Source organism: Geotrypetes seraphini, chromosome 6 (assembly GCF_902459505.1).
Source record: "Geotrypetes seraphini chromosome 6, aGeoSer1.1, whole genome shotgun sequence".
Classification (NCBI taxonomy): Eukaryota; Metazoa; Chordata; class Amphibia; order Gymnophiona; family Dermophiidae; genus Geotrypetes; species Geotrypetes seraphini.
The window spans coordinates 38,254,689-38,281,717 of NC_047089.1; the positions used below are offsets into that span (position 1 = coordinate 38,254,689).

At 42.3% G+C, this 27,029-nt stretch overlaps 1 protein-coding gene across 6 annotated transcripts in view; it reads left to right on the plus strand.

The window, feature by feature from the left end:
* Positions 1-27,029, plus strand: part of ATM (ATM serine/threonine kinase) — a 191,004-nt gene that overhangs the window by 67,967 nt on the left and 96,008 nt on the right. For all 6 annotated transcript variants that reach the window (XM_033947802.1, XM_033947805.1, XM_033947806.1 and 3 more), the window contains 5 exons: positions 2,105-2,225; positions 4,029-4,199; positions 6,718-6,887; positions 11,269-11,515; positions 13,586-13,704. In XM_033947802.1, coding sequence (XP_033803693.1) covers positions 2,105-2,225; positions 4,029-4,199; positions 6,718-6,887; positions 11,269-11,515; positions 13,586-13,704 — 828 coding nt within the window. The remainder of the gene's footprint in view (positions 1-2,104; positions 2,226-4,028; positions 4,200-6,717; positions 6,888-11,268; positions 11,516-13,585; positions 13,705-27,029) is intronic.

Sequence of the window (27,029 nt, forward strand, 5' to 3'; positions counted from 1 at the left end):
CCGACCGCCCCCCCAGCCGACCCGCGACCCCCCTGGCCGACCCCCACGACCCCCCCACCCCCCTTCCCCGTACCTTTGGTAGTTGGCCGGACAGACGGGAGCCAAACCCGCCTGTCCGGCAGGCAGCCAACGAAGGAATGAGGCCGGATTGGCCCATCCGTCCTAAAGCTCCGCCTACTGGTGGGGCCTAAGGCGCGTGGGCCAATCAGAATAGGCCCTGGAGCCTTAGGTCCCACCTGGGGGCGCGGCCTGAGGCACATGGGCCCAACCCGACCATGTGCCTCAGGCCGCGCCCCCAGGTGGGACCTAAGGCTCCAGGGCCTATTCTGATTGGCCCACGCGCCTTAGGCCCCACCAGTAGGCGGAGCTTTAGGACGGATGGGCCAATCCGGCCTCATTCCTTCGTTGGCTGCCTGCCGGACAGGCGGGTTTGGCTCCCGTCTGTCCGGCCAACTACCAAAGGTACGGGGAAGGGGGGTGGGGGGGTCGCGGGTCGGCTGGGGGGGCGGTCGTTGGGGGGGAGGGGGGTTTGCGTCGAGGGCAGGAGGGCCTGGGATCCCTCCTGCCCGTAATGTAGTGCGGGGTGGGGTTAGGGGGTCGCCGTGGCCAGGAGGGTTTGGGCTCCCTTCTGGCCCAACTACACAAAGGTACGGGGAAGGCGGGTGGGGGTGTCGTGGGGGTCGGCCAGGGGGGTCGCGGGTCGGCTGGGGGACGGGCGGAGGTTCTGGGGGGGGGCGGTCGTTGGGGGGAGGGGGTTTGCGTCGAGGGCAGGAGGGCCTGGGATCCCTCCTGCCCGTAATGTAGTGCGGGGTGGGGTTAGGGGGTCGCCGTGGCCAGGAGGGTTTGGGCTCCCTCCTGGCCCGATATTGTTGGGGAGTCGGCGGTCCTTCGGGGTGGGGGTGCGAGTGGTCCTGCCGGGGGGGGATGTATCGGACGTCGGGGGGGGGGCATCAGGCTTTCAGGATGGGGACAGACCTTCAAGGGGGGACAGGACTTCAAGGGGGGACAGTGCACGGAAAGTCAGGGGGGGTGAATGGAGAGTCGGGACAGCGCACGGAAAGTCAGGGCAGTGCACGGAAGTCAGGGGGGGTGAACAGAGAGTCGGGACAGCGCACGGAAAGTCAGGGCAGTGCACGGAAGTCAGGGGGGGTGAACGGAGAGTCGGGACAGCGCACGGAAAGTCAGGGCGGGCGAAAGGAGCGTCGGGCATCATGCGCGGTATACCCGTGAGCGCGGTATACAAAAGTTTTTGTACATATCATCGTGGTTTCTGCGCGCTATACCCGTGTGCGCGTTTTACACGGGTGCGCGTTATATCTGCGAAAATACGGTAGTTCCTGGCACCGTATAATTGAATACTTTTTGGTGTGTTTGAATATTTTTGTTATTCAGCTTGTGTGTATTTGGTTTTTGATTTGTCATCCAAGATATAGGTGCCATAATGGGGTGCACCATTCCTCTCTCAAATGCTATAAGTCTACATTGTCTATTATGTAACACTGTATATAACACCTACCTTTTCTAATCCAACACTTAACTCATTAATATGTAGCATATTCCACATTGTATATCCAGTGTATCTACTACTGTGTAACAAAATTCTGCTTAATTGTAACCTACCTCAAACTCAGCTGAGGAGAATTTGGCAGGATATAAGACTACAAATAACATAACAAGTGTTATCCTCTACAAAAACCTAAAAGCTTACCTTCTGTTCTGTCCACATAAGCACCTCTTCACACATTAATATCAAGAAATGAGTAAGATCTAGACCAGACAAATTTAACTTGGGGTCATGTCTTAACATAGTCACTGTGCAAACAAGATCCATTGCACAAGAGAAGCTCTTGGCAGTAAGAATACCAGATTGAAATTTTATTATGTAGAAAAAGTGTTTCTTTGGATACCTATTTCCTGGTTATCTACTTTTGCTTGTATAATCAACAGCCTTGCATTTTTATTTTGAAATAAAACCATTTAATTACATTTTAATTGGTGATGTGCATGAGTATGCAGATACATTATACTTTCATGAATCTAAGTAAAACATTTCTAGTTCGTGCTCTGTTTTGTTTAGTTGGTTTTGTTGCTATTTTGTGTGAAGGTTGTTTCAGGATGTCAAGACCCAAGACTCCTCTGGGTTTGTCCAAGCACTTCCTTTGAAGCTCCAACAGAAGGCGTTTGAAAATGTGTACATGAAAGTTCAAGAAGGAATGAGACACTTGGTAAGAAAGAGAATGTATTACTATTTTACCACTTGAGACTCTGTGTAGTCTATTCTGTGCCCAGTTTTAAAAGGAGAAATCTTGATCCTGGAACAATCTATTTTAATAGATTGTCAAAACTGATTTTGTTCATTTCTGTGTATCGTTAATCTCGGGTAAGAATCCTGAAATTTGCATACCCAGAGTGCCTTAAAGTAGCATTCAGTATTTGACGTTTCTTTCAGAAGGTGAAAAAGAAAACTGCTAAGACAAGAGGTATAAAGCTGTAACAATCCATGAACAGCCAGCAGTGCCGAATGTAGTTTTCACGCTACAGATCTTTGGTTTTGAGATTTTCTACTTACTGTATTCCAAATGGCAACATATCTGACTGCATTATAATTACCTATCCTGCTTCTGAAAATGGCACCTCTCCACCTATTAAGGTCTCTCTGTGTGCAGTGGAAGGTGCAATATATTTTTAAAATGATAACAAGAAATGGCAATATAATTAAAAGCAGAAACAATGTGGTATATTATCATTTTTATCCTGCACAATACAATTACCGGTAATATACATAATAACAGGTAAAGTCCATAAGGACATTGGTACTGTATAGAATGCTGCTAGTGACCTCATTTAGCAAAAATGAAAAGATTAATTTCCACAGTCTGTTAAGAGGAAGCAAATAGTTTATTGGTTTTAGTAGTTCTGTAAGTAAATATGGACTGTACAGTATGGCTTAGTTAGTAGTTTGTACACCGGTGGAGTCGGTCCAGAGGAAGGCTACTAAAATGGTATATGGGGCAGATTTTTCAAATTAAGGGGCGCCACAAGTACAAGGGGGCACTCGGAGAAATTGAAAGGGGACAGGTTTAGAACAAACGCTAGGAAGTTCTTTTTCACTCAGAGGGTGGTGGATACATGGAACGCGCTTCCAGAGGCTGTTGTAGACAAGAAAACATTAAATGGTTTCAAAGAAGGTTTGGATAGATTCCTAGAAGAAAAAGGGATTGGGGGGTATAGATAGGTATAGACCATTGCTCAGGCAATGGGCCTGATGGGCCGCCGCGGGTGCGGACCGCTGAGCAGGATGGACCTATGGTCTGCCTCAGCGGAGGCAACTTCTTATGTTCTTATCATAAGGCGTATGGGGACAGACTTAAAAATCTCAATCTGCATACTTTGGAGGAAAGGTGGAAGAGGGGAGATATGATAGAGATGTTTAAATACCTATGTAATGTAAATGCGCATGAGTCGAGTCTCTTTGGTTTGAAAGGAAACTGCAATGAGAGGGCATAGGATGAAGTTAAGAGGTGATAGGCTCCGGAGTAATCTAAGGAAATACTTTTTTACAGAAAGGGTGGTAGATGCATGGAACAGTCTCCTGGAAGAGGTGGTGGAGACAGAGTCTGTGTCTGAATTCAAGAGGGCCTGGAATAGCCACGTGGGATATCTCAGAAAGAGAAAGAGATAATGGTTACTGTGGATGGGCAGACTAGATAATAATAATAATAATTTTATTTTTGTATATCGCAGTACCATAACAGTTCAGAGCGGTTAACAGAGTAAAAGACTGTACATATATAGTGATGTTACAAATAAGTCAATCAGCTTAGCTTAGCAAGTCGGGAGTAGTCAGGAAATCCGGAGGTATGTCGGAGATACAAGGCGGGGAGGGAGTCAGAGAAATTTGTCAAAGAGATAGGATTTGATTGATTTCCTGAATGGGCCATTTGGCCTTTATCTGCCATCATATTTGTATGTATTTGGTTCAGAGCTCATTTTTCTCTGTAGTCAGTTCTTGAATCATTTTCTTTCAGAGCAGTGTCAGCCCAGAGGAACTCCCTGACGAGCAGTGCAACAGAAAAGCCACGCTGTTGATGCTGGTGTCCAAGATCTTATGCTGTAGCCCTGTGTGTGAGAAGCAGGCTCTGTTTGCCATTTACCAGTCGGCCAAGGAAAATGGAATTGAACCCCAACTTGTCAAAAAGGCAAGTGCAGAAATACTAGTTTGTGATGAAAGTGCAGAGTAAAGCTAGACAAGTGCATGTAAATGAAAGAAGTGATAGTGTTAACAGTGTATTAGTTAAAAAGAAAAATGTCAAATTTTAAATTTATAATAATTTTCTTATACTTACCATAACATGAACATTAGAATAGCCTTAGTGGGTCAGACCAATGGTCCATCTTCACGGAGGCCAATCTAAGTCACAAGTACCCAAAAAGTAGCAGCAGCCAATGCCACTGATCCAGGGCAATCACCTACTACATTGGCTTAGTTATTTCAAAATATGGCAAAGCTAATCATTCAGTGTCCAAATAAAGTACTTTACCATCAATCTACTTCAAGGTGTACTTTAATTAAAAAATGCGTATAAGAATTCAAAATATTTTAAACCAAGACTTCAATGGCTACACTCATACAAACATCAATTTTGTTTCATTTTGAGTTTTAACATAACCAGCCTCTTCATCGGTCTTTAAGAAGTTTAATTCCAATTACAGAAAAATAAATATTACTCATCTCGTATATATTTTGGGACTCCGACATGAATTCACGTTTTGCTTCATGCTGTTTCAAGGGGTTTCCCCTTAAGAAGACTTCACCATCATTTAACAAACCTCAGCGCCTCTCCTTCTCTCCAGCCTTTTTCCTTGCCAACACCTTCCACTGCCAGTGCAGGACCTGTTTGAAGGGCCTTTGCGCATGCACGTGAAGTCATCACAGCGACGTCCATGCACTTCCGGGTGTCTTGAGCCGCAGACACTAGGTTTAGTGTTCCATGGCTCAAGAAAGATTGCGAGACACTGATCTAGGATAAGCAACATTACATTTGTTTTACTCTTTTGGGATCTTGCCAGGTACTTGTGGTCTAGATTACTCACTATTGGAATCGGGAAACTGGTCTTGATGGACCTTCGGTCTGTCCCAGTATGGCAATGCTTATGTTTTTATGAGGTGGGGATTTGGATATACTGGGGAAGAGTTAATGTATTCCATCATGGACTCTTTTAAAATATAGCAGGCCTACTTTGAATTCACTCTTGGTGTTATTTCAACCAGGAAAGCATAATGTCTCTGACTTCTGCATGCAGGTTTATATTTATTGCAGTAATTACTGACCACCTGTACTGAGGTATCACAGGTTACTGATTCCAACAACAAATGTTACTGCACTAAAATTACTACTACTACTATTAAGTATTTTTAAAGCGCTCCCAAACGTATGCAGCACTGTACAGAGTCACAAAGATTAAGAAAACAGTCCCTGCTCGAAAGAGCTTGCAATCTAAACAGGCAAGACAGACAAACAGGATGTCATGGATACAGTTAAGGGGAATGGTTAATCAGCTGGCTTTACATCAGCTTAGTACCGTATTTTCACGCATATAACGCGCGCGTTATACACGATTTTACAAACCGAGTATAACTATGCGCGTTATATGTGTGAGCGCGTTATACAATTTTTTTTTTTCTCATTGCGATCCGGCAGCCTCCCCCCCGCTCGCGTCACCCCCCCTCCCCAGTGATCCTACATCCCCCCCGCACTGCAAAGACATCGCTTACCCGATTGGACACCAGCACCAATGCACAGGACGTGCCAGTGCCAGTGCCCGAAGATCCTCCCTCGCCTGGGCTGGGCGGTGCGAGGGAGATGCTCCCTCTTCCCTGTGCTGGGCTGGTCTGGGCTTTGAGCATTTGCGCATGCTCAAAGCCTTCTGGTCTCACTCTCTCCGAGATTCTGAATCTGAGAATCTCGGAGAGAGCGAGACCAGAAGGCTTTGAGCATGTGTAAATGCTCAAAGCCCAGACCAGCCCAGCACAGGGAAGAGGGAGCATCTCCCTCGCACCTGTGCATTGGTGCTGGTGCCGGTGCCCAATCGGGTAAGCGAAGTCTTTGCGGTGCTGGGGGGGATGTAGGATCGCGGTTGAGGGGGGGGTGACGCGAGCGTGGGGGGGAGGATGCCGGTTCGCAGGCCAGAAGAAGGAGTAAGCGGGGGTGGCAGGAGGAGGTTAAAGCAGCATGCGCGGTATACGAGTGTGCGTGCTATATAGATTTTTTTTTACAGCAATGCTTTGTTCCCGCACGCTATACGCGTTGCGCGTTATATGCGTGAAAATATGGTAACTGCCTTTCACTGTTTTTGGTCCTTCATTGTGCATATTGAACAGTTTAGTTTGTGAGAATGCCAGGACAAGCATCTAGTGTGCATCATCTGCATCTTCCCACCTCCAATTCAGCAGAGATGAAATATCCAATGAAAATACTTGTGTTTATTTGCAAGGTATTGAGTAGATGCATTTTGATTACCGTCACCCTGCCAGTACTTGATATACTCTAACTTGTCTGATTTTTTTCTAGTTGAATTAAACAAGATAATTGCATCAAATAAAAATTTGGTACTTCAGTATGTTGCTTGTGGGACATGGGGAACTTGCATGTGCTTATAGGATCATCACCACCTCCCCATGCATTTTTCTCTTAGTGTCTTGCTTATTGCCAGCAGGTTTTCAAGTGTGTGTCTGCAATGGTGGGCTACAAGAGCATTGAAGACTTCATGACGTCGCATTTAGATTACTTAGTCCTGGAGTGGCTAAGAGTGGCAGACTCAGGCTACAGTTTATCTGCTTTTCCCTATGCGTTGTTAAATTACCCAAACCTTGAAGAATTTTACAGGTAAATTTGTGTATATATTAAAAACTGCAAATGAGTGAAAAGATTTTATTCTGTTGGCATTTCAACCCTGATTATATTAGACTATGATTTAATATTATATGTAAATGATTCAGAAAAAGCAGGAAAAATAACAAAGTCCTAATGTTATATTGTTAAATTTCTGTGGGGTAAATATTCAACCACTGACGTTATCTCTGGATATTCAATGTGCTCTCTCCCATTCATTCCCCCTCTGCTTCTTTCATCTCTCTCACTTCTTTCCCATACTTTCTCCCTCCTATCATCTCAAACTTCCCCTCCCCAATCCTGCTACAGATTGAGTGTGTGGCTTCATACCTGTGAGCTACCATCATTCATTTGTACATGCAGAACTGAAGATATCGTATTAGTCTGTACTTCTAAATGTACCCTCCTGGCTCAGTTCCGTACAGTGATTTCTACCAGAGACCAGCATGTTCTAGGGTCTTCACCCTGTGACTTTGGGTTACTGGCCTAGGGCAAGCACAGTTAGGGGCAAGCATAACAGTCTCTCCCATCCTGTGCATTTCCCTGTTTGGCTTACGGGGTCTGATTACTTCACTAGTCTTGTTTGTTGTTGCCATACAGCTTTCCTTGTGAAATTGAAACACATCCTACATATGGTTTTAGTAGTATAAATCAATTTATTACATTTTGCAATATCACATAAAAAAATCAACATACAAAATTCAGGTCAACTAGAACATATGAAGTCTGAGCTCTTATAACCGCACACATAACATACACACATACATATGGTTTTAGATGGAGGAGGTTTGCACTCTGTTGTTGGACAAGGCCCTAGATCTTTTTGTAGAACAGGTGTTAATATTACACAGACAATCACAGTAAAGAATTATCCTGGACTTGTAGCTAGGGAAACGGCACCTCTGATTCCCAGAAATTCTACCACTGCTATCTTATTGGAAGAATGATGCCATGGCCCGTCCCTGCACAAAGTTGCTACTGATGGAGCGTGTTGGCTCCGACTTGGTGGCAGGATCAGCTTTGGGGGTGGGGGGGGGGTGCATGCTTGCAGACAGAGAGGCAGGGAAGGATCCCTGGCAGCAGCTTCAATACCCCCATCAGCGGCCCGCATACCCCCAAGGGTATTTGTACCGTATGGTGAGAAACACTGGCTTATCTGAACAGACAAGGATACACCAGAAGTGTTCCCCACACCTGGAGGCACAGAGGTTATTCCACTGGAAGGTCACTTACAAGCTCTCTGTTGCCCACGTGGCAGTGGTAGAGTACGTCCAGCCCAACTTTCACAGCAGGCAGACTCTGGATCTGAAGGATCCAGAGGGCGTTTTCCCTCATTGTACAGAGTTGGGGCAAACTGGACAGGGATCTGGAGGAGTGGTCTTTGTCCCAGAGAGGGTGTTTTCCCTCATTGTACAGAGTTGGGGCAAACTGGACAGGGATCTGATGGCTACAGCCAAAAATACAAAGGCAGACCACTTCTGCAGTTGAAAAGCTGAGTAGGGAAGCGCAGGACTGGATGCCATGATCCAGCCCTGACCCACAGAGCAGTTCTTCTATGTTCCCGCCATGGTGGGTTAGATCATCCGCAGAATAGCAAACCACTAGGGGCTGATGATTCTGGTAGCGCCAGACTGGCCCTACAGTCCTTGGTATGCAGATCTAGTGTGTCTGTAAAAAGGCAGGTGTCTGAAACTACCAGTTCATCTGGCTCCACAGTCAGGGCCCAGTTCCTATGGAGAATCCAGGGCACTTTGATCTTACAGCATGGCTCTTGAACATATGGCTCTGATTCAAAAAAGTTACTCAGAGGTTGTCGTTACAACCCTCCTTAGAGCAAAGAAGCCTGCAACGTTCGCAACTTATGCGAAGACCTGGAAGGCTCTCCATATTATGGTCTGCCAAAGAACGGGTGGAGCCTGAGAGGGCCCCTATTCCAGTGATCTGGCATTCCTACAGGCCAGCCTTGAAAAGGGTCTGGCAGTTTCATCTCTCAAGGTGCAGGTAACCAGTCTCTTGTGCTTTAGGGTGCAGAGAGGCTTTCAGTCTATGGCATCTCACCCAGATGTCACTTGTTTTTTGAGGGGGGGCTCTCAGATTGTGACCCCCGTTGAGCAGACTGTTCCTGACTTGGGATCTCAATGTGGTTCTGAAGGGCCTGTCTCCATTTGAACCTTTGACAGAAGCTTCCTTATTGGATGTTATGGTGAAGACAGTGTTTTTGGTGGCCATAGTCTCGGTGAGATGGATCTTAGAGTTGCAGACTCCCTCCTGCACAGAACCCTTTCTCTGATTTACGGAATCAGGCATTGCTGTATGGACAATTCCTTCCTTTCTTCTGAAGATGGTTTCTGCTTTCCACATCAATCAGGAGATTCGTTTCGACTGCCTTTCACACTTTGGGTTTGGCGAAGCAGGCCAAGATTTTGCAGAAGCTGGATGTGCGTAGAACCCTACTAATCTATCTGGAGAAGATGAATGATTCCAGACTTTCCGATCACCTTTTCATGTTGACCAGCTACACGAGACGAGGCAGACCAGCTTCCAATGCTTTGCTGGATGGATTTGCTTGGCAATTTCATCTTCTTACATTGCCTGCGGTAAACAGCCCCCAATTTCTGTCGCAGCACATTCGACAAGAGGGATAGTGACTTTCTGGGCCTGATGAAATTTGTAGAGCAGCTACTTGGTCTGCTCTCCACACTTTTATGAGGTTTTACAGAGTGGATGTGGCAGCTCGCAAGGATGCCACCTTTGGGTCCTTGGTACTACGGGCAGGCTCATATGTCCCTACCTAGATGTCTGGCAATGCTTTGGTACTTCAGCTAATGTATGAACTCCTGTGTATATGTAACAGAATGAAAGATTAGGTTCTCACCTGAATAATCTTATTTCTGTTAATATGCACAGTGGGTTCTGAGCACTTTTCACAATTTAATGTATTTGATTAGTAATCATTTTATGAGTGTCAGTTGTTTATATGGGATTTTCAGATTAGTACTCCTATGTTTTCATTAGTAATATACACAGGCATCCATACGACCCACCTTGTGCTGACATTTGATTTGCCTGATTACTGCCTCGGACGTTGCTAGTATTCGTCCCAGGGCCTCTTCTACTGTATTTAAGAGTAAGTAAAGTCCTTGTTACAATATCATGGGTGTTCCATTTTCCCTTTCCTTAGAAAGTTGGTTCTTAGCTAATCAGGTGTGTACTTCCTTGTTCATTGTTAAGTTGTTAAATGTTTATTAATCATTGTTCTTTTTATAAGTTCCAGAGCACAACAGAATTTGTTTGTTGCCGGGAAAACTTCCTGTGCCTTTCCTCCTTTCTTCTGTTTCAGTGGAGTTTGATTACTTTGGTACCAACTGAAGAGGGAGCTGTTCTTCACTGCAGAAGGGGAGGAATTCAACATCTTAAAGAGACACCCTTCTGCAGATTTGCAAATAATAGAATTCATCAGCAAATGTATGTATGGACTCCTGTATATATTAGCAGAAACCAGATTCTTTCAATTTCAAGCTTGCCCAAAATAAAATGAGTTTTTAAAATATATTCTTGAAGTGTTATAGAATCAATATAATTATTAATTTTTAATGTTTAATACCCAATCTAAACAAGCAGGTCAAAGCAGTTTACAAAATTAGTAGTATATGAAATCTTGAAATCTTTTGAAGACTCTCAGAGGTTTCTCATATTCACACTGCGGCCCTTTATATGAAAAAGGGATTTGGAACAGTACACTTCTTTATCATCCAGATGGAATTTTGTGCATTAATTCCCAGTTGATCTGTACTGTTCCATCCCCACATTTTTTTGTTTTTGATTGTTCTCCATGGGATTTTGTTTCCTTATTGTTTCTGCACAGGCAAGTATCAGTACAGCATAAGTATGATGGGGGGAAGGAGTGGTAGTATGCTGTATTCTATTCTACTGCCACAGTTGATTTAATATTAAATTTAAAATGTGTTTTTGAGTGACAAGTGTTTCAAATATCAAGATTCTTTTTTTTAATATTCTTTATTCATTTTCAACACATTCAAGAAGTGAAAACAAAATAAAATTAAACATTTTACACTTTAGACATCACTTATGTTTTACAAGATTCATACACATAAATACCCTCCCCCACTCAACCTAATATTTATCATTAAAATAACTATAAAATTTTTCCATTGCTTCAGAAATATACTACACATATTTTAAATAGAAATTATACAATATATCACCATTCAGACTTATTTATCAAACCACAAAAATTTACCACCCTTCCCCCCTATTTCCATTTATAAAATAAATCAATAAAAACCTTGTATACCTCCCATCCCCCTCTTCCCTGATTCAATAATACTGTCTTGTCTTCATTTGCTCTCTTTAGGTCATGCTATAACGTTCTGATCCCTCATCTGGTGATCAGAAGTGATTTTGAAGAAGTGAAATCTCTGGCCAGACTAATTGGGCAGGACTGGCAGAGATTGTTAGCAGAGTGCTTTCCTAAGGTCCTGGTGAACATTTTGCCATACTTTGCCTATCAAGCTGCAGGTGATAGCAGCATGGCCCAGCTGAGAGATAAAGCCTCCAATGTCTATGAAGCATTAAAGCATGAAAATTGCCTAGGAAAACAGGTACAGATGCTGGCGTTTGTTGCATTTTAGAGTAGGAAGTAGGTTTTTTTTTTAAAAAAAGTACTTTATTTAAATTTTCAATCCTTTAGGATTCACTTTTCATATGAAATTTATGTATTTTCATTATAGTAGTGGTATAATTGAAAACAGACTCGGTGATTACCATAGCTGTAACACCCTCCTTCTATAATTCTTTTATATAGTTATTTATGCTGTACCAGCAAATTGATTTTTTTTTTGGGGGGGGAAAAACACAGTACAGTATCTGCACTTAAACCATAATACCTAAATACTTGTAAATTGTTGAAGGTCCATTGTTTCATTCTGTCTCAAGACTCAGTTGGCACTTTGGTGTGACATATTCCAATAAATGAACCTGCACTGACCAGAAAAGCATGCTTCAAGAGAATAATTTGTTTCTTTAAGATGCACAAAACAGTAGATCCAATCAGTGTAATACAAATAGCAGTCAACCATTTAATAGTGGGGTTGATTTGATGGATGATGAAGATATGATCCTTATGCAAGGCTGAGGACAAAGGCATTTCTCAAGAGCAAGACTCGTTGACTGAAACTGTTCTGTCTGGTTACATGATAGGAAGTGAGATGGAAATTAAAATGGAGGGAGGTGTCAAATCAACTCTCCAGGTGCATCAGTCCCCTTTGTGGTAGTCTCTGATTGACTTAAATATTCAAATGAGCAGGAAAAAATGTCTTTTTTTTTTTTTTTTAATACAGTAGCTAATATAAAATAAATGAACACACATTCCCAGTTTCAGGGCAGAGAAGTTTGAGGTCAAGAAATGGAATGTTGTAAATGAGTGGAAACGCACTATGCTGAGACAAGGGCCTCAAGGTTCTCTACTGTGGGTATAATTCTTATATGCAGAGCGGAGTAATAAATTCAGCTATTTGTAACAGCATTTATGTGAATTATTTGGATGGTAGGTAGACTTATTTTAAGGGAAGAAGTGTTTTTATATATGGTAGAATTTTAAAAAGTCTGTTTTATGTTGTGTGGTTCTAGGGGGTGTATACATTTTAAAAAACAAATATATAGATATATATACCTGTAAATCCTTGAACAGTTATGCCAAGTAATTCTGTAGTTTTGTGATCAAAACAGTACATTACAGTATAGTAAATTCAGATGGCTAGCTTAAACATAGCAGACAAATGTAATAATTCATCTGTTAAAAGCCCTTCAAATACTATGTGAACCACAATAAAACACCTAATATTGACACACTTTGTTTAAGAGTGGTGACAGTCAAAATTCCCTTCACAAAGACAACCGATCTCCAGTGTCTGCAGTCAGACCTCAGAGCTAGTCATAAGGAATAACCCATATGCAGACTATCATTGATCGTATTTATCTCAGGGGGACTGTTATAGTAAGCAATTTTAACTGTTGCCCTATTCAGATTTATTATTCATCGTCCATTGATATTAATATTAAATTTAAGCGATACTTGAGTTGGCTGGGTAGAGAATCTTCACCAAAGCTAAGTATCGCTTCAGTTTAATATCAATGGACGATGAATAATAAATCTGAATAGGGCAACAGTTAAAATTGCTTACTATAACAGTCCCCCTGAGATAAATACGATCAATGATAGTCTGCATATGGGTTATTCCTTATGACTAGCTCTGAGGTCTGACTGCAGACACTGGAGATCGGTTGTCTTTGTGAAGGGAATTTTGACTATCACCACTCTTAAACAAAGTGTGTCAAGATTAGGTGTTTTAGTAGAATTCATCTGTTGTCATGGTTTAGATTGCTTTATAATAAGTAGATAACAAACAAACTTTAAACAGGTTTAACCTGTTTAACCTGTTTAAAGTTTGTTTGTTATCTACATTGAGGAGGTTCAGTTCCATTTCAATCCTATAGTAGTTGTGCACTAGATTTATAATAAGTAGACCAATTAATTATGCTTTGAAATAGAGAATGAGGCGGAAATGTTTCTTGTTAATACAGGGACCATTTTATGGTTTAAGAAGTTCAGAAGTATATGTGTTAGAATTAAGAGCAAGACTAACAATTGCACCTTCATTTTTGTTTTGTAGCAAATTGATAATTTATTCCTCGGTAACTTGCCAGATATTGTGGTGGAGCTGCTGATGACCTTGCATGAAACATCCAGCCCTGAGACTGGCCAGAGTGCTGAACTGGTTCAATTTGCAGGGTAAGAACAAATACAACTTATCTACACCAGGAGAGTAATTCTATAAGGTGCCCTGAGTTAAGTGTCAATTAGTCACCCAACTGTAGGTGCACAAATGGGAACTAATGATAATTGAGTGCCAAAATAGGGGTAAAGGGCAGATAAGCACATAAGTGGCTACAACGATGGTGCCGGGAGATGAACTTCGGATTCCTGAATCACGGAGATACACTGCAGGGACTACAGGGACCAGACGGACTCCACCTGACCAACAGAGGTAAGAATGTCTTCGGACACAGACTAGCCCGCCTACTTCGAAGGGCTTTAAACTAGGTAAGTCGGGGGTGGGTACCCACTTTTACACCGGAGCAGTAAGTAACTATCCTGATGTGGAGAACCAACACTACGCTTCTAAGTCTGAGGTAAGTACCCTTATTGCAAAAGAATTGCTAGGAGACACCTTGACTCAAATGGGAGGCTCACTACAGGAGGTTAGTAAACAGAAAGAGTGGAGAGCTATGTATGTTAACGCACACAGCCTAGGGAATAAATTTCTACAACTAGAAACAGAAATAGTTAATGCAGATCTAGACATAGTAGCAATATCCGAAACATGGTTCACAGACTCTCATGGGTGGGATATAACTATACCAGGGTACAACCTGATTCGACAAGACAGAGAGGGTAAGTTAGGAGGTGGGGTAGCACTATACATCAAAGAAAACATTAAGACAACCAGGATCACGGATGTCAAGTATACTGGGGAATCTATCTGGGTAAACCTGGCCAGAGGCGGAGAAAAATGCCTGTACCTTGGTGTGATATACAGACCTCCAAGACAATCGGAGGACAAGGACGCAGAACTAATTGAAGACATTGAGAATATCACCTTACGGGGGGAGGCTGTACTATTAGGAGACTTCAACATGCCTGATGTAGACTGGAACACACTATCAGCGACAACTTGTGATAGCAGGAGGATATTAACGTCCATGAAGGGAGTACGGCTCAAACAAATGGTACTAGAGCCCACTAGGGCCCAGGCCATCCTGGACCTGGTACTTACGAATGGGGAAAGCGTCTCAGAGGTCTCGGTGGGAGAGACGCTAGCCACCAGTGACCATAACATGGTATGGTTTAACCTTAAGAAAGGCTTTCCTAGATCACAAACAAAAACAAAGGTACTCAATTTCCGGGGCACTGACTTCGCACGCATGGGAGATTTCGTCTATCAGACGCTGCAGGTTCAAGAAGTAACTACTAATGTGGAGGCTATGTGGTCAACCTTGAAATCGATCCTTCATGAGGCAACTATCCGCTACATAAAATCGGTAACCAAACAACAAAGAAAAAAGAAACCCCAATGGTTCACAGATGAGGTATCGTGCCTCGTCAAGGAGAAGAAAAGAGCATTTCTCTCATACAAACGCAAGGGGGAAAAAGAAGCAAACATTGAATACAGGAAAAAGTCTGCAGCGGTCAAAACAGCAGTCAGGGAGGCCAAAATTCGTATGGAAGAAACTCTAGCAAAGAACATCAAGAAAGGGGACAAATCCTTCTTCAGATACATTAGCGACAGGAAAAAGAACGCAAACGGGATAGTACGCCTTAGAACACCAGACGGGAATTATGTAGAAACAGACTCCGATAAAGCCAAACTACTGAATGATTACTTCTGTTCAGTCTTTACCTGCGAAGCACCAGGGCACGGGCCTCGGCTAGCAGCAAAGCAAAGCATGGAAGACCCATTTCAGAAGTTTGAGTTCACACCAGCTGATGTTTACAAAGAACTGTCAAGACTCAAGGTGAACAAAGCCATGGGACCGGACAATCTGCACCCAAGAGTGCTCAGAGAGCTATGCGATGTTTTGGCGGAACCATTAGCAATACTCTTCAATCTCTCCCTAAATACGGGGAGAGTCCCCCTGGACTGGAAAACTGCCAACGTGGTTCCTCTGCACAAAAAGGGTTGCAGAGCGGAGGCCGCAAATTACAGACCAGTAAGTCTCACATCAATAGTGTGTAAACTCATGGAAACTCTACTTAAAGAGAAATTAGACACAATATTGGATGAGGGGAATCTGAGGGATCCCTGTCAACATGGATTCACTAGGGGCAGGTCATGCCAGTCCAATCTCATCAGCTTCTTTGATTGGGTGACAGGAAAGCTGGACTCGGGAGAGTCTCTGGACATAGTATACTTGGATTTCAGTAAAGCTTTTGACAGTGTCCCACACCGTAGACTATTAAACAAGATGAAATCGATGGGGTTAGGTGAGAAACTAACGGCGTGGGTCAACGATTGGCTGAGTGGAAGACTTCAGAAAGTGGTGGTCAATGGCACCCTCTCTGAGACATCGGAGGTGACTAGCGGTGTGCCTCAGGGCTCAGTCCTGGGACCATCCCTTTTTAACATATTCATAAGGGACTTGACCCGAGGGCTTCAGGGTAAAGTAGCGCTGTTCGCCGACGCCGCCAAACTGTGTAATATAGTTGGTGGAAGCAATCCCACGGATGGTATGACGCAGGATCTTATCAAGTTGGAAAAATGGTCCACGACATGGCAGCTGGGCTTCAACGCTAAGAAGTGTAAGGTCATGCATCTCGGCAGCAGAAATCCATGCAGAACATACACCTTGAATGGAGAAACACTAGCTAGGACTTCAGAGGAACGGGACTTGGGAGTGATCATCAGTGCAGACATGAAGGCTGCCAAACAAGTGGAGAAGGCCTCATCCAAGGCGAGGCAAATGATGGGATGTATCAATAGAAGCTTCGTCAGCCGCAAACCTGAAGTCATAATGCCACTGTATAGAACCATGGTGAGACCTCATCTAGAGTACTGTGTGCAATTCTGGAGGCCACATTACCGTAAAGATGTGCTTCGAGCTGAGTCGGTCCAGCGAATGGCCACTAGGAAGGTCTCTGGACTCAAGGGTCTCTCATACGAGGAAAGACTGGGCAAATTGCAGCTGTACTCTCTAGAGGAGCGCAGGGAAAGGGGTGACATGATTGAGACTTTTAAGTACGTCACAGGTCGTGTCGAGGTAGAAAACGATATATTCCTTCCCAAGGGACCCTCGGTCACAAGGGGGCACCCGCTCAAACTCAGGGGAGGGAAATTTAGAGGTGACATCAGGAAGTATTTCTTCACAGAAAGAGTGGTAGATCACTGGAACAAACTTCCGACGCAGGTAATCAAGGCCACAAGCGTGCTCGACTTTAAGAATAAATGGGACATCCACGTGGGATCCCTACGTGGGTCGAGCAGCACTCAGACTTAATGGGGTGGGTCAGTAGAGTGGACAGACTTGATGGGCTGTAGCCCTTTTCTGCCGTCACCTTTCTATGTTTCTATGTTAAGTGCATTCAAATGCTATTCTATAACTAAACACCTAAACGTTACCATACATAACTGCAAAGGAGGCATTTTCACTATTTTAGCATACGTTTTAGAGAATACTCCCGTCTGTGTGTGCAGCTGCATTTATGTGCTGCCATTTTATATCGGCAATAGGATTTGATATACTGCCTTTCTGTGGTTACAATCAAAGCATTTTACATATTATATACAGGCACTTGTTTTGTACCTGGAGCAATGGAGGGTTAAGTGACTTGCCCAGAGTCACAAGTTGCTTCAGTGGGAATTGAACCTAGTTCCCCAGGCTTTCAAGCCATTAGGCAACTCCTCCACTCGAAAACTACATAAGTGGTTGCGTCTAAAGTTGGATGTCTAAATGTCAACTTACTCTAGTGTTTTGTAGCAGATTTGGTGAACTGTGTCATTATAGAATAATAGCAGGGCACTCTAATTTTAGGCACCTAAATTTGAGCACCTTTTATTGAATTGGCTTGGACTGTGTTGGAAGAGCTTTTTGAGAAGGAAAAAAGTGCAACCAAGGAGATGGGAGCCAAAATGATGGCGCTCAAAAGACAGATTAAATGTGAGCATAGAGGATTCTCAGTGGTGGAGGAAAATGGTAATGTGCATAGAACTGCATAGAAATCTATATGGTGCATATTCATTCTAGTGCAAAAGGCATATGAGTCTTAAACCAGTGGGTTGTGTAGAAGGCATCATCTACATTTTTTTCTCTCTCTGCTCTGCCTCCTGTTTTACTGGGCAGTTCTCTAGCTTCTCAGTATTTCCTTCTACATGTGAGTCGGTAGATGGCTTTATGATATGCTCTGGTCTTACTTTATTATTTTTGGGTTTTTTTAATCCAAATTAGAGGGCTTTTTGGTGCTCTACAGGTCCTCAGTGTTACTGGGGCAGCTCTGCCTGGGATAAGACACAGAGTTTCTTGGAAGAAGTCTGTAGCTGGGAGGGCAACCCTTTTTACAAGGGCACCTACCTGGCCAACCTGCATTAATAATTTCAGTGGCTCTGGGACTGTTCCCCTTGTAGCAAGGCTCACTTCTTGTTGGTACTGGAGCTTGAGTACAGGATGTGTGGCCCTGTGTTGGTCCTGAGAGCTCTTATCGGGTGCCGGCGCCCCCACCTCCTCCCGAAGACACATGAGGGTCTGGGGTCTCAGGCTGTCTTAGTGTCTGACTGGCAGTCCAAAGAAACAAGCATCTGGATTATTTTTACATGCTTGTCTGAAGGCAAAGGTCTTCTCCATTCCCCAAATGCTTTTTTTCACTGAAGCAGGCACAGCACCTATAGAACTTTGAGTACAGTCCATTACTGTTTATGGAGAAAATCGGCAAGGGGGGGTCCCTAAATTGCAGTTTTGAACGTTTCTGGGTCTAGTATTTGGGTCAAACCCACTATCTGTACTACCTCAAAATATGGCAATTGCAGTTCATGCAGAGTTTAACTGAACAGGGGAAAAAAGCCTCAGAACCCTGTCTGCAGCAATGTCTTATCTGCCCATAGACTGGAAAGGGTAACTTCATCAGCAAAACAACCCCTAAAATTTAAATCTGAGGTCTTCCTGGATAGTGTCAAAATATCTTCAACAATGGAAAAGTTTTCATATAACTTTCAATAATGTGAAAGAAGATCAAAACTTATCTATGAAGTCCCACAGACGATGGCCAACTAGCGTTTTGCATCAGAGTCAGAACCATATGACTATTGAATAGAAAAAACATCATTATAATCTTAACAAAATATTGTCTTAATCTCAATACAACTTATCTCTTCTGCAGAAACAAAATGTACTTTGATAAATCGGCACTTTCTTCCGGTGCTCACTAGCCTCACAAAGACTGGTGTGGTGTGACGATGAGGGCCACCATGTCCCCTTCAGTAGCAGATCTTTTTATGAAAGATTTAAAATCTCAATGAATCCAACATAATGATTTTTTCAACTTGCATTAAGTTATGGGTAAGATTCATAGATTTTTTTTTTTTTTTTTAGCCTGGACAGGATCGAGGCCACTTTTGATGAATTTGTGACCTGCCTTAACAGTTCCCATTGGAAAATCCAATGTGTTACGACATGCCATCCTTCAGAAATTTCATTTTTGGATATTTGGATAACTAAAGAAAAATGAATGTTTTCCCACTAAAGCTTTTCTTAAAATCACAGATAAGAACACTTTCCTTCATTTTGAAAGTTCCATTCTCCTGCTTTGAAAAAATTTTGCCTTTTTCTCATTTGTGAGGTATAGACGAAATTGTTCTAATCTAGATTTGTTTAAAGAACAAGCACAGGATCTGAAGCTGAAATTGCCAAGTGAGGTTATCCAGTTAAAATTATTAAAAATGCATATACCAGAGCTAAATTTGTCAACAGGAACATCTTTTTTTTTTTAAGTTCAATCATTTTTATTATTTTCATAAATCAGAACAAATCAAAACTTACAATAACCATACACAAGGTAAAATGTCATTACAGTATATAACGATTGAGATGAACACCATTATCATGTCAGTGAACATCATGTATCAGCCACTTTTACAATAGTCTAAAACTGGTAACCAAACAGTACGATAGTGTGAAAGGGTATTATTTTTTTCTGCGGCAACATATTCATACTTAGAATATAAGCATACAGTGTTCCACCATATATTGTGATTTAAGGAAGAAAAATCTTTCCAACTTGACAATATTGTTTTAATCGCTAACAACAATAGTGCTTTAAGTAATTTAGCTCCAAACTTATCTAGAGGAACCTGTAATGCACAAGAACCATAGATAATAATCGCATAAGACAGTGTATCTGAAATGGGTAATAGTTTGCAGATCATCGTCCAAATATCAGTCCAAAACATATGTAAGTGAGGGCATTGGAATATCATATGGCTTAAAGTACCTATATCATTAAGGCAAGACCAACATTTGTTAGATACTGAGTTATTCATTTTAGCCAGTTTTACAGGTGTCCAATAGGCACGATGATAAAGAAACAATACTGTTTGCATTATAGTTGAGGATCTCAATGCTTTGAAAGACAACAACCAATTCTTTCTCCAAGATGATGGTGCAGGTACAGTCAGCGTATCCATAGCCCAAATATCATACAGAGTAATGGGTGGCAAAAATTTTTTACTGTGGATGAATTTGTACCAATAAGATGCCTGACCTGGTTGATCTAGCAGCTCCGTTGCCCATATAAGAATGGACGGAGACTCAGCCGTAAGCTGGGTAGTTCGTAGATATGCACTTATGCTGTGACGTAATTGCATCCACTGATAGTGCTGAGAAAAGTCCAACGAAAATAAAGAACATAGATCATCAAAGTCTTTAAATTTTGTACAGTCCTCCAGAGACATCAGATGTCGAAGCGCCCATATTCCGCGTTTGCGCCAAGATTTCCACTCGATATATTGCCCCTGTATTGGTACATGTGGGTTTCTCCAAAGTGGTTCATGGAGTGTGTCTTTCCATCTTAACGGAGCATAGTAATCCATTTCACGGAGAGCCGTCCTGGTGGAAGCTAAGATATGATTATGTTTAATCCTGATATCAGGAGTCGCAAATGTAATATAAGTCAGATAGTATTTGTTAAACAACTTGTGTTCCAATTTGAGCCAGGCCGGACAATATTGTGTATGTAAGTCCAGAAGCCACAAGGAGCCTTGTCTGCATAAGAAGGCAATGTGGTAGTCGTATAAGCTGGGAAAGTTGACACCCCCGTTCTCCTTAGTACATTTCAATTTTTTCAATGCTATGCGAGGTACTTTATTGTTCCATAAGTATTGAACCAGGAGTGATTCAAACCGTTTATAAGCAGGATTAGGCAGAAGAAAGGGCAGCATGGATAGCACATAAACAATTTTAGGAACTAGAACCATCTTTATAGAATCCAGCCGTCCCCACCATGAAAGTTTTAAGGGTGTCCATTTAGCAGTAGTTGATTGTATTATCTGAAGAATATAATCAATATTGAGTGTAGCCGTTTCTTCTAACGATGTACCAAAGAACACCCCTAAGTATTTCAATTTGGTAGGAGTGTATTTGAGGTGTAAATTATTGATTAAGTCACTGCAGGGTTGATCATTAAGTGACATGACTTCCGTCTTAGAGGAGTTCAACTTGTATCCAGATACACATGAATAGGCCTCGATGCAACGTAAAACAGCTGGCAACGACTCCACAGTGATGTACAGTTGAATGTCATCTGCGTAAGCTGACAGTTTTATCTGAAGATCATCTATTTCCAATCCTATAATGTCTGGTTGATTACGCATATTGATAAGGAGAGGCTCCAATGCCAGGTTGAAAAGGAGAGGCGACAACGGGCACCCCTGCCTTGTTCCCCTAGTAGGAGTGAAGACAGTCGATAGTACATTGTTTATCCGCAGTCTAGTAGATGGATTGGAATAGAGTACTCTAATCATTTGTTGAAAAATTTCCGGAAAGCCAAACCAACTGAGAACATGGAATAGGTAAGACCATTCTACACGGTCAAACGCCTTTTCAGCGTCCAGGGCCATGCTCACAAACGGTGACAGTTGTGCTGGAGCACACGAAATGACGTGCGAGAAGAGTCTGGTGTTGTCGCTTGCTAGCCTCCCTTTCATGAATCCATTCTGATCTGTAGATATGATTTTAGGCAGAACTTGTAGCCTATTAGCCAGGATTTTCGCGAATATTTTGGCGTCGACATTGATAAGAGATAATGGCCGATAGTTTTGAACTGAAAGAGGATCTTTTCCTGGCTTCAACAGTACAATAATAATGGCTTCTGTAAAGGTACCAGACGCAGAACCCATATCAATGAGGTGGAGGAAATACCGTAGCAAGAAGGGCAACAAGACATCTTGAAAGGCAATGTAGAACTCTACAGTGAGTCCATCCGGTCCGGGAGATTTACGTTTAGCCATACCATTTAAGGCATCTTTGAGATGGTCAATCTGAATTGGCAGGCTTAATAATTCCATATCATTCGACTCCAACCTGGGTCCATCCAGATTCTTTAGGTATTCAAGGATGGATGATTCATCTGGTGCATCCGTGGTGTAGAGACTTTTATAAAATGTGCGAAATGAGTCACAGATATCTGAAGTAGATAATAGGGTGGTACCATCAGCGGTACAAATTGCTGGTATATTAGTTCTTTCAGATCTCATTTTTAAGTAGTCAACAAGTTGATGACCAGCTTTGTTCGAAGTTGCGTAATAATGCGCTGCCTGCAAAAAGACCTCCGACGCCGCTTCAGTGCTAAGTTGTAAATTATATGTATATCTCAGTTTTCTCAACTCTTCTAGTATAGACATATTCGACAGGTCTTTTAAATGAGAGACTTCCAGATCTGCAATCTGATTTTCCAGTATTTGTAGAGAGGATTTATTCATCTTGCGCTGTTTGGCCGCATAAGAGATAATGATACCCCTAATGTAGGATTTGAAGGCATCCCATGTGATCTGCCAAGAAGTTAGCTCAACCGGATTAAATTCAAAAAATTCTACTATACATTTGTGTATATGCTCTATAAATGGTTGGTCAGTTAGCATAGAAGAGTTAAAACGCCAGCAAGGTTTTCCATGTGATAGTGCAACATCAGCTAGAGACAATGATATGGAAGCGTGGTCTGAGATGAGTATTTGATGAAGGTCAGCTGAAATCAATTTGTGAACCAATGAATGACTAATCAAATAATAGTCAATTCTCGAGTAGGACGAGTGTGGAGGTGAGAAAAACGTGAATGCTTGTTCATTAGTATGTAGCAGCCTCCAAGGGTCTATGAGCTTAAGCTGACATATTAGGTCCTGTAATACATACCAGGATTTGGGCTTTTTATATGATGAATGAGATTTTCGGTCTTTGTCAGGATTAAGAATTATGTTAAAGTCCCCTCCTACAATGCAAGGTTGATCTCCAAAGCTTGTAATTACTTCTGTCAAAGTGGTGAAAAAAGAAGGACTGTCCTTGTTAGGTGCATAGACATTCAGGATATGAAGTGGATTGTTCGCTATTAGAATAGATAGCTTAATCCAGCGGCCCTCAGAATCAGCAGCAGAGGAGATAATTGTAATATCTGAACGTCGTCTGAGCAAAGTAATGACCCCGTTTTTCCTATCAATAGCCGGTGAAAACAAAGGTGAAAAAGCCCATGTTGGAGCAATTTTAAGTGCTTCTGTGCTATTCAAATGGGTTTCTTGGTAGAGCACTATATCAGGCGAATATTGATTAGTATAGTTTAAAATTTTCCGTCTCTTCACAGGATTATTAAAACCCTTCACATTTAAAGATAAACAGGTTAGAGACATAGTAAATGCAGTAATGAAATCATCATCCACAGATACTGAAAGCTAATAAAGTGTAGTAGCAGTATTGAAAGACATGACAATAATGTGTGAGAAAAGAACATAATGGCAACAAGCCATGTAAGTATGAAAAACAACAACAGCATAAACTGCAATGACAGAAAGCACCCTGAAAACCAAGCAAATAACACTATGGGTCTAAAGGCTGTCAGGAAAAAGAAACATAGAAAGACCAGCTCCTTCATCACGTGAGACTCCGGAAAAGTATTCTGCAATTGAATAAAAGTTAGACAGAATAATCCAATGCATAAGACAAAAAACAGCATACAATATGAAACCATGTATATGCAATTCAGTTATTGAGATACAGAGGGAATCACTGAATGATCTCAAGTTTTATCAATAGAGGTGGGTTTAACACTCTCTATAAAATCAGCTAAATCTGATGGGAGATGGTAGTCTTTTGTTGAATTGTTGTAAGTCACACGCATACGAGCCGGGTATAACATTCCAAAGCGTGCTCCCATAGTTTTAAGCTGGGGTCTGTAGGATAGCAAAAGTTTTCTGCGTTTTGCTGTTTCTTTAGTGAGATCTGGTAAGATTAGCAGTTTTCCCCCTTCAAAGGTGATCGGAGCATGCATCTTGGCATGTTGCATTATTTTCAAGACCTGTTGATGTTTCATCATCGTCACCAAAATAGGTCTGGGATATTTTCTATGAAGATTAGGTGGATGTGGAAGCCTGTGAGCACTCTCAAACTCCAATTTAGTATCATCATTCATTTTCAGCACTTGTGGCAGTAGCACAGCCAGAAAGTCTATCAGATCACAAGCTTCACGACCATCTGCAAGGCCTAGAATTCGAAACCCATTCCTCCGTGCGCGGTTGTCAGCGTCTTCCTGTGCTCGCTCAAGCATGGCGATGCGCGCTGATTGCCGTTGCAGGGCCTTGATAGCGTTTTCAGTCACACTCACTCTGCTATCAATAACATCTATTTTCGAACTGGCTGCTGCAAAATCGGCCTTAAGGGCAGCTAAATCAGATTTTACCTCAGAGATGTCCTGTTTTGTGTCCACAAGCAGGTCTTTTATCGAGCGAAGCTCGTCCAAGATGGCGGCAGTAGCTGTTTCCTCGATCCTCGACGATCCATCCTTAGTCGGAGTAGAAGGCTCCACACTTTTTCTTTTGGTAGATTTGTTTGTAGCCATACTTTGCAGGGCACACTAAAGCAGCGTGAGTGTAATTGTGGCGTTTGGGTCAGTTTCCGGAGTCGCCAAAGATTTTTCCCCACGGAGCTCGTGCTAACTATGTCCTACTCCATCGGGCACTCTAGCGCCCCCAACAGGAACATCTTATTTTTAGATCCAGTTGATAGAAGTGATGATTGGAAACTTACTTGTGTGTTACGATACACTGAAGGTACTGGAAGCATTATGACAGTTTTGCATAAGCATTGGAAAATATTTCAACTTTATCCAGCATTTGAAGATAAAAAAATCTTAGATTTGCATTTAGTAGAAATCAGAACATAAAGGAGAAGCTAAGTCTGGATGTGTTCCATGCCAGATCTACTTCAGTTAGTTCTGGGAGGCATGTCAAATGTAGCAAATGTTAAAACTTCTGATTTCACTATTATGTTGAGTGATCATTTTGAGCATCCTATTACCAGGAGTTGAACATCCTATTCCCAAGGAGTTTCATTGCTTGAAGCATCAAACCACATGCAGTTTGTCATTTGTGATGTATATAATAATTTGTCCCTGTCCCAAACTTTATGTAGGACAGACAACTAGGCAATTTTGGATCAGATTTGGGGAACATAGGAGTAACATCATCCAGAATAGAATTGAGGAGCCACTTGACCAACATTGTTTGATTAATAACCATGAAGTATCTTCACTCAGATGTTTGATAACTGATCATATACCGGACATGGGGTTTGACGTCAACAGAAGAGCAATCTTATTGCATAGAGAACATGAATAGATATATTGGCTAGGCAAGGAGGAACTTCAAGGATTGACTTTGAAGACTTGAGTGGCCCCAGTTGTTGATTTTTTAACCACGGTTCTATGATTTGCTAGCACCATTATTTTGAGTTAGAGCACTTAAAATTGTGGAGAGTTTTTTGATTGGGTATAACAAAAGTCACCCACTAGTTTAAACCCCCATGACTCAGTGGTGGCCATCTTTGTGAGGCTAGTGAGCACCAGAAGAGAGTGCCAATTTATTGAAATACATAATGTTTCTGCAGATGAGATATAAGTTGTATTGAGGACTCCGTGAGGGATACAGTGTTTCAAATAAATGTGAAGTGTTGCCATTCCTAGAGTGAAGGGGCTTTTATTTCATGGGAGGGGAGGAGTGGCCTAGTGGTTAGAGCTGCTGCCTCAGCACCTGAATTTGTGAGTTCAATCCCAGCCTGCTCCCTGTGACTCTGGACAAGTCACTTAACCCTGCATTGCCCCAAGTACCACAGTTCGATTGTAAGCCTGCCGGGACAGATAGGAAAAATACTTGAGTACCTGAAAACTGCTTTGGGTGAATCTCCTCATGAAAAGGCGGTAAATAAATAAAATATTTCAAGGTCTTATCCAGATGCTAGGCTCATCTCCATTCTCTCTTATAACCAGGATATTGAGAGGGTGATTGTTGCAGGTGGTTGTTGCAGCCTAGAAAGAGTTCCATTTGACTTGCATATGTGTGAATATAGCTTATTTTTGAAGCATAGATCGTAGCCTTAGTCCATTGGAAGCATCTCTTGGACATTTTGGCCGCCTTGCAAGAGAGTCTTGACAAAAGTTTGTCATTGAATTTATTGCTATTGCCTGTTATAGAGGTCCATTCCTTGTCCATGCACCAAGATGTTGGGCAGTTCTTGAAGGATGTAAAGCATTTTCATTCACCTTAGCACCTGGTGGTAATTTCTTGGAATTTAAATTTGGTATGCTGTGCCTTGGTTAACACTCTCTTTAAACCATTCAAAGAGCTTTCGCTTAAGGATGTACCTCTGGAGGTATTGCTTTGTATTTACAGGTCCTAGGAAGGCTGAAGCTGCTTCCAAGATGATGGTGTCTAAGTGGGGCAATTGGCATCAAGGGGGTGATTGCATCAGGGTACTTAACACAGGAATGATGATTCTTCTGGGCCTTCAGGCCCATTCCTGTAGGCCTTAGGCTTTGTCTTGGGATTAGAATCTAAATCACAATTTTGCATGAGGTAAAATTCTTTATAGTTTATATAAATCTTTCCTTAATTGTTTCTGATAATTTCAGCTATACACAACTGAAAGCAGTGCAACATGCAGAAAGTGAAGTTTAGATAGTTTTTCACTTTCTGCAAGTTGCACTGTTTTCAGCTGTGTATAGCTGAAATTATCAGAAACAATTAAGGAAAGATTTATATAAACTATAAAGAATTTTACCTCATGCAAAATTGTGATTTAGATTCTAATCTAAAGTATCAACTGCAAGAGACAAGATTTTGGTGTAGTCCTCTAGGCTTTTTTGTAGAGGGGAGAATCAATATCCGACTTGTGCCTGGAAAACCTTGTGCCTTAAGTGTTCAGTGGTTGCGTCTGCAACTGCCTTCAGCTCTGATCTCCTCCAGCACCGGACACAACCGCCATCTTACATCAAGCAGTCACCGCCAGGAGAGGTGCCGAATTTCGCGAGAGTTCACA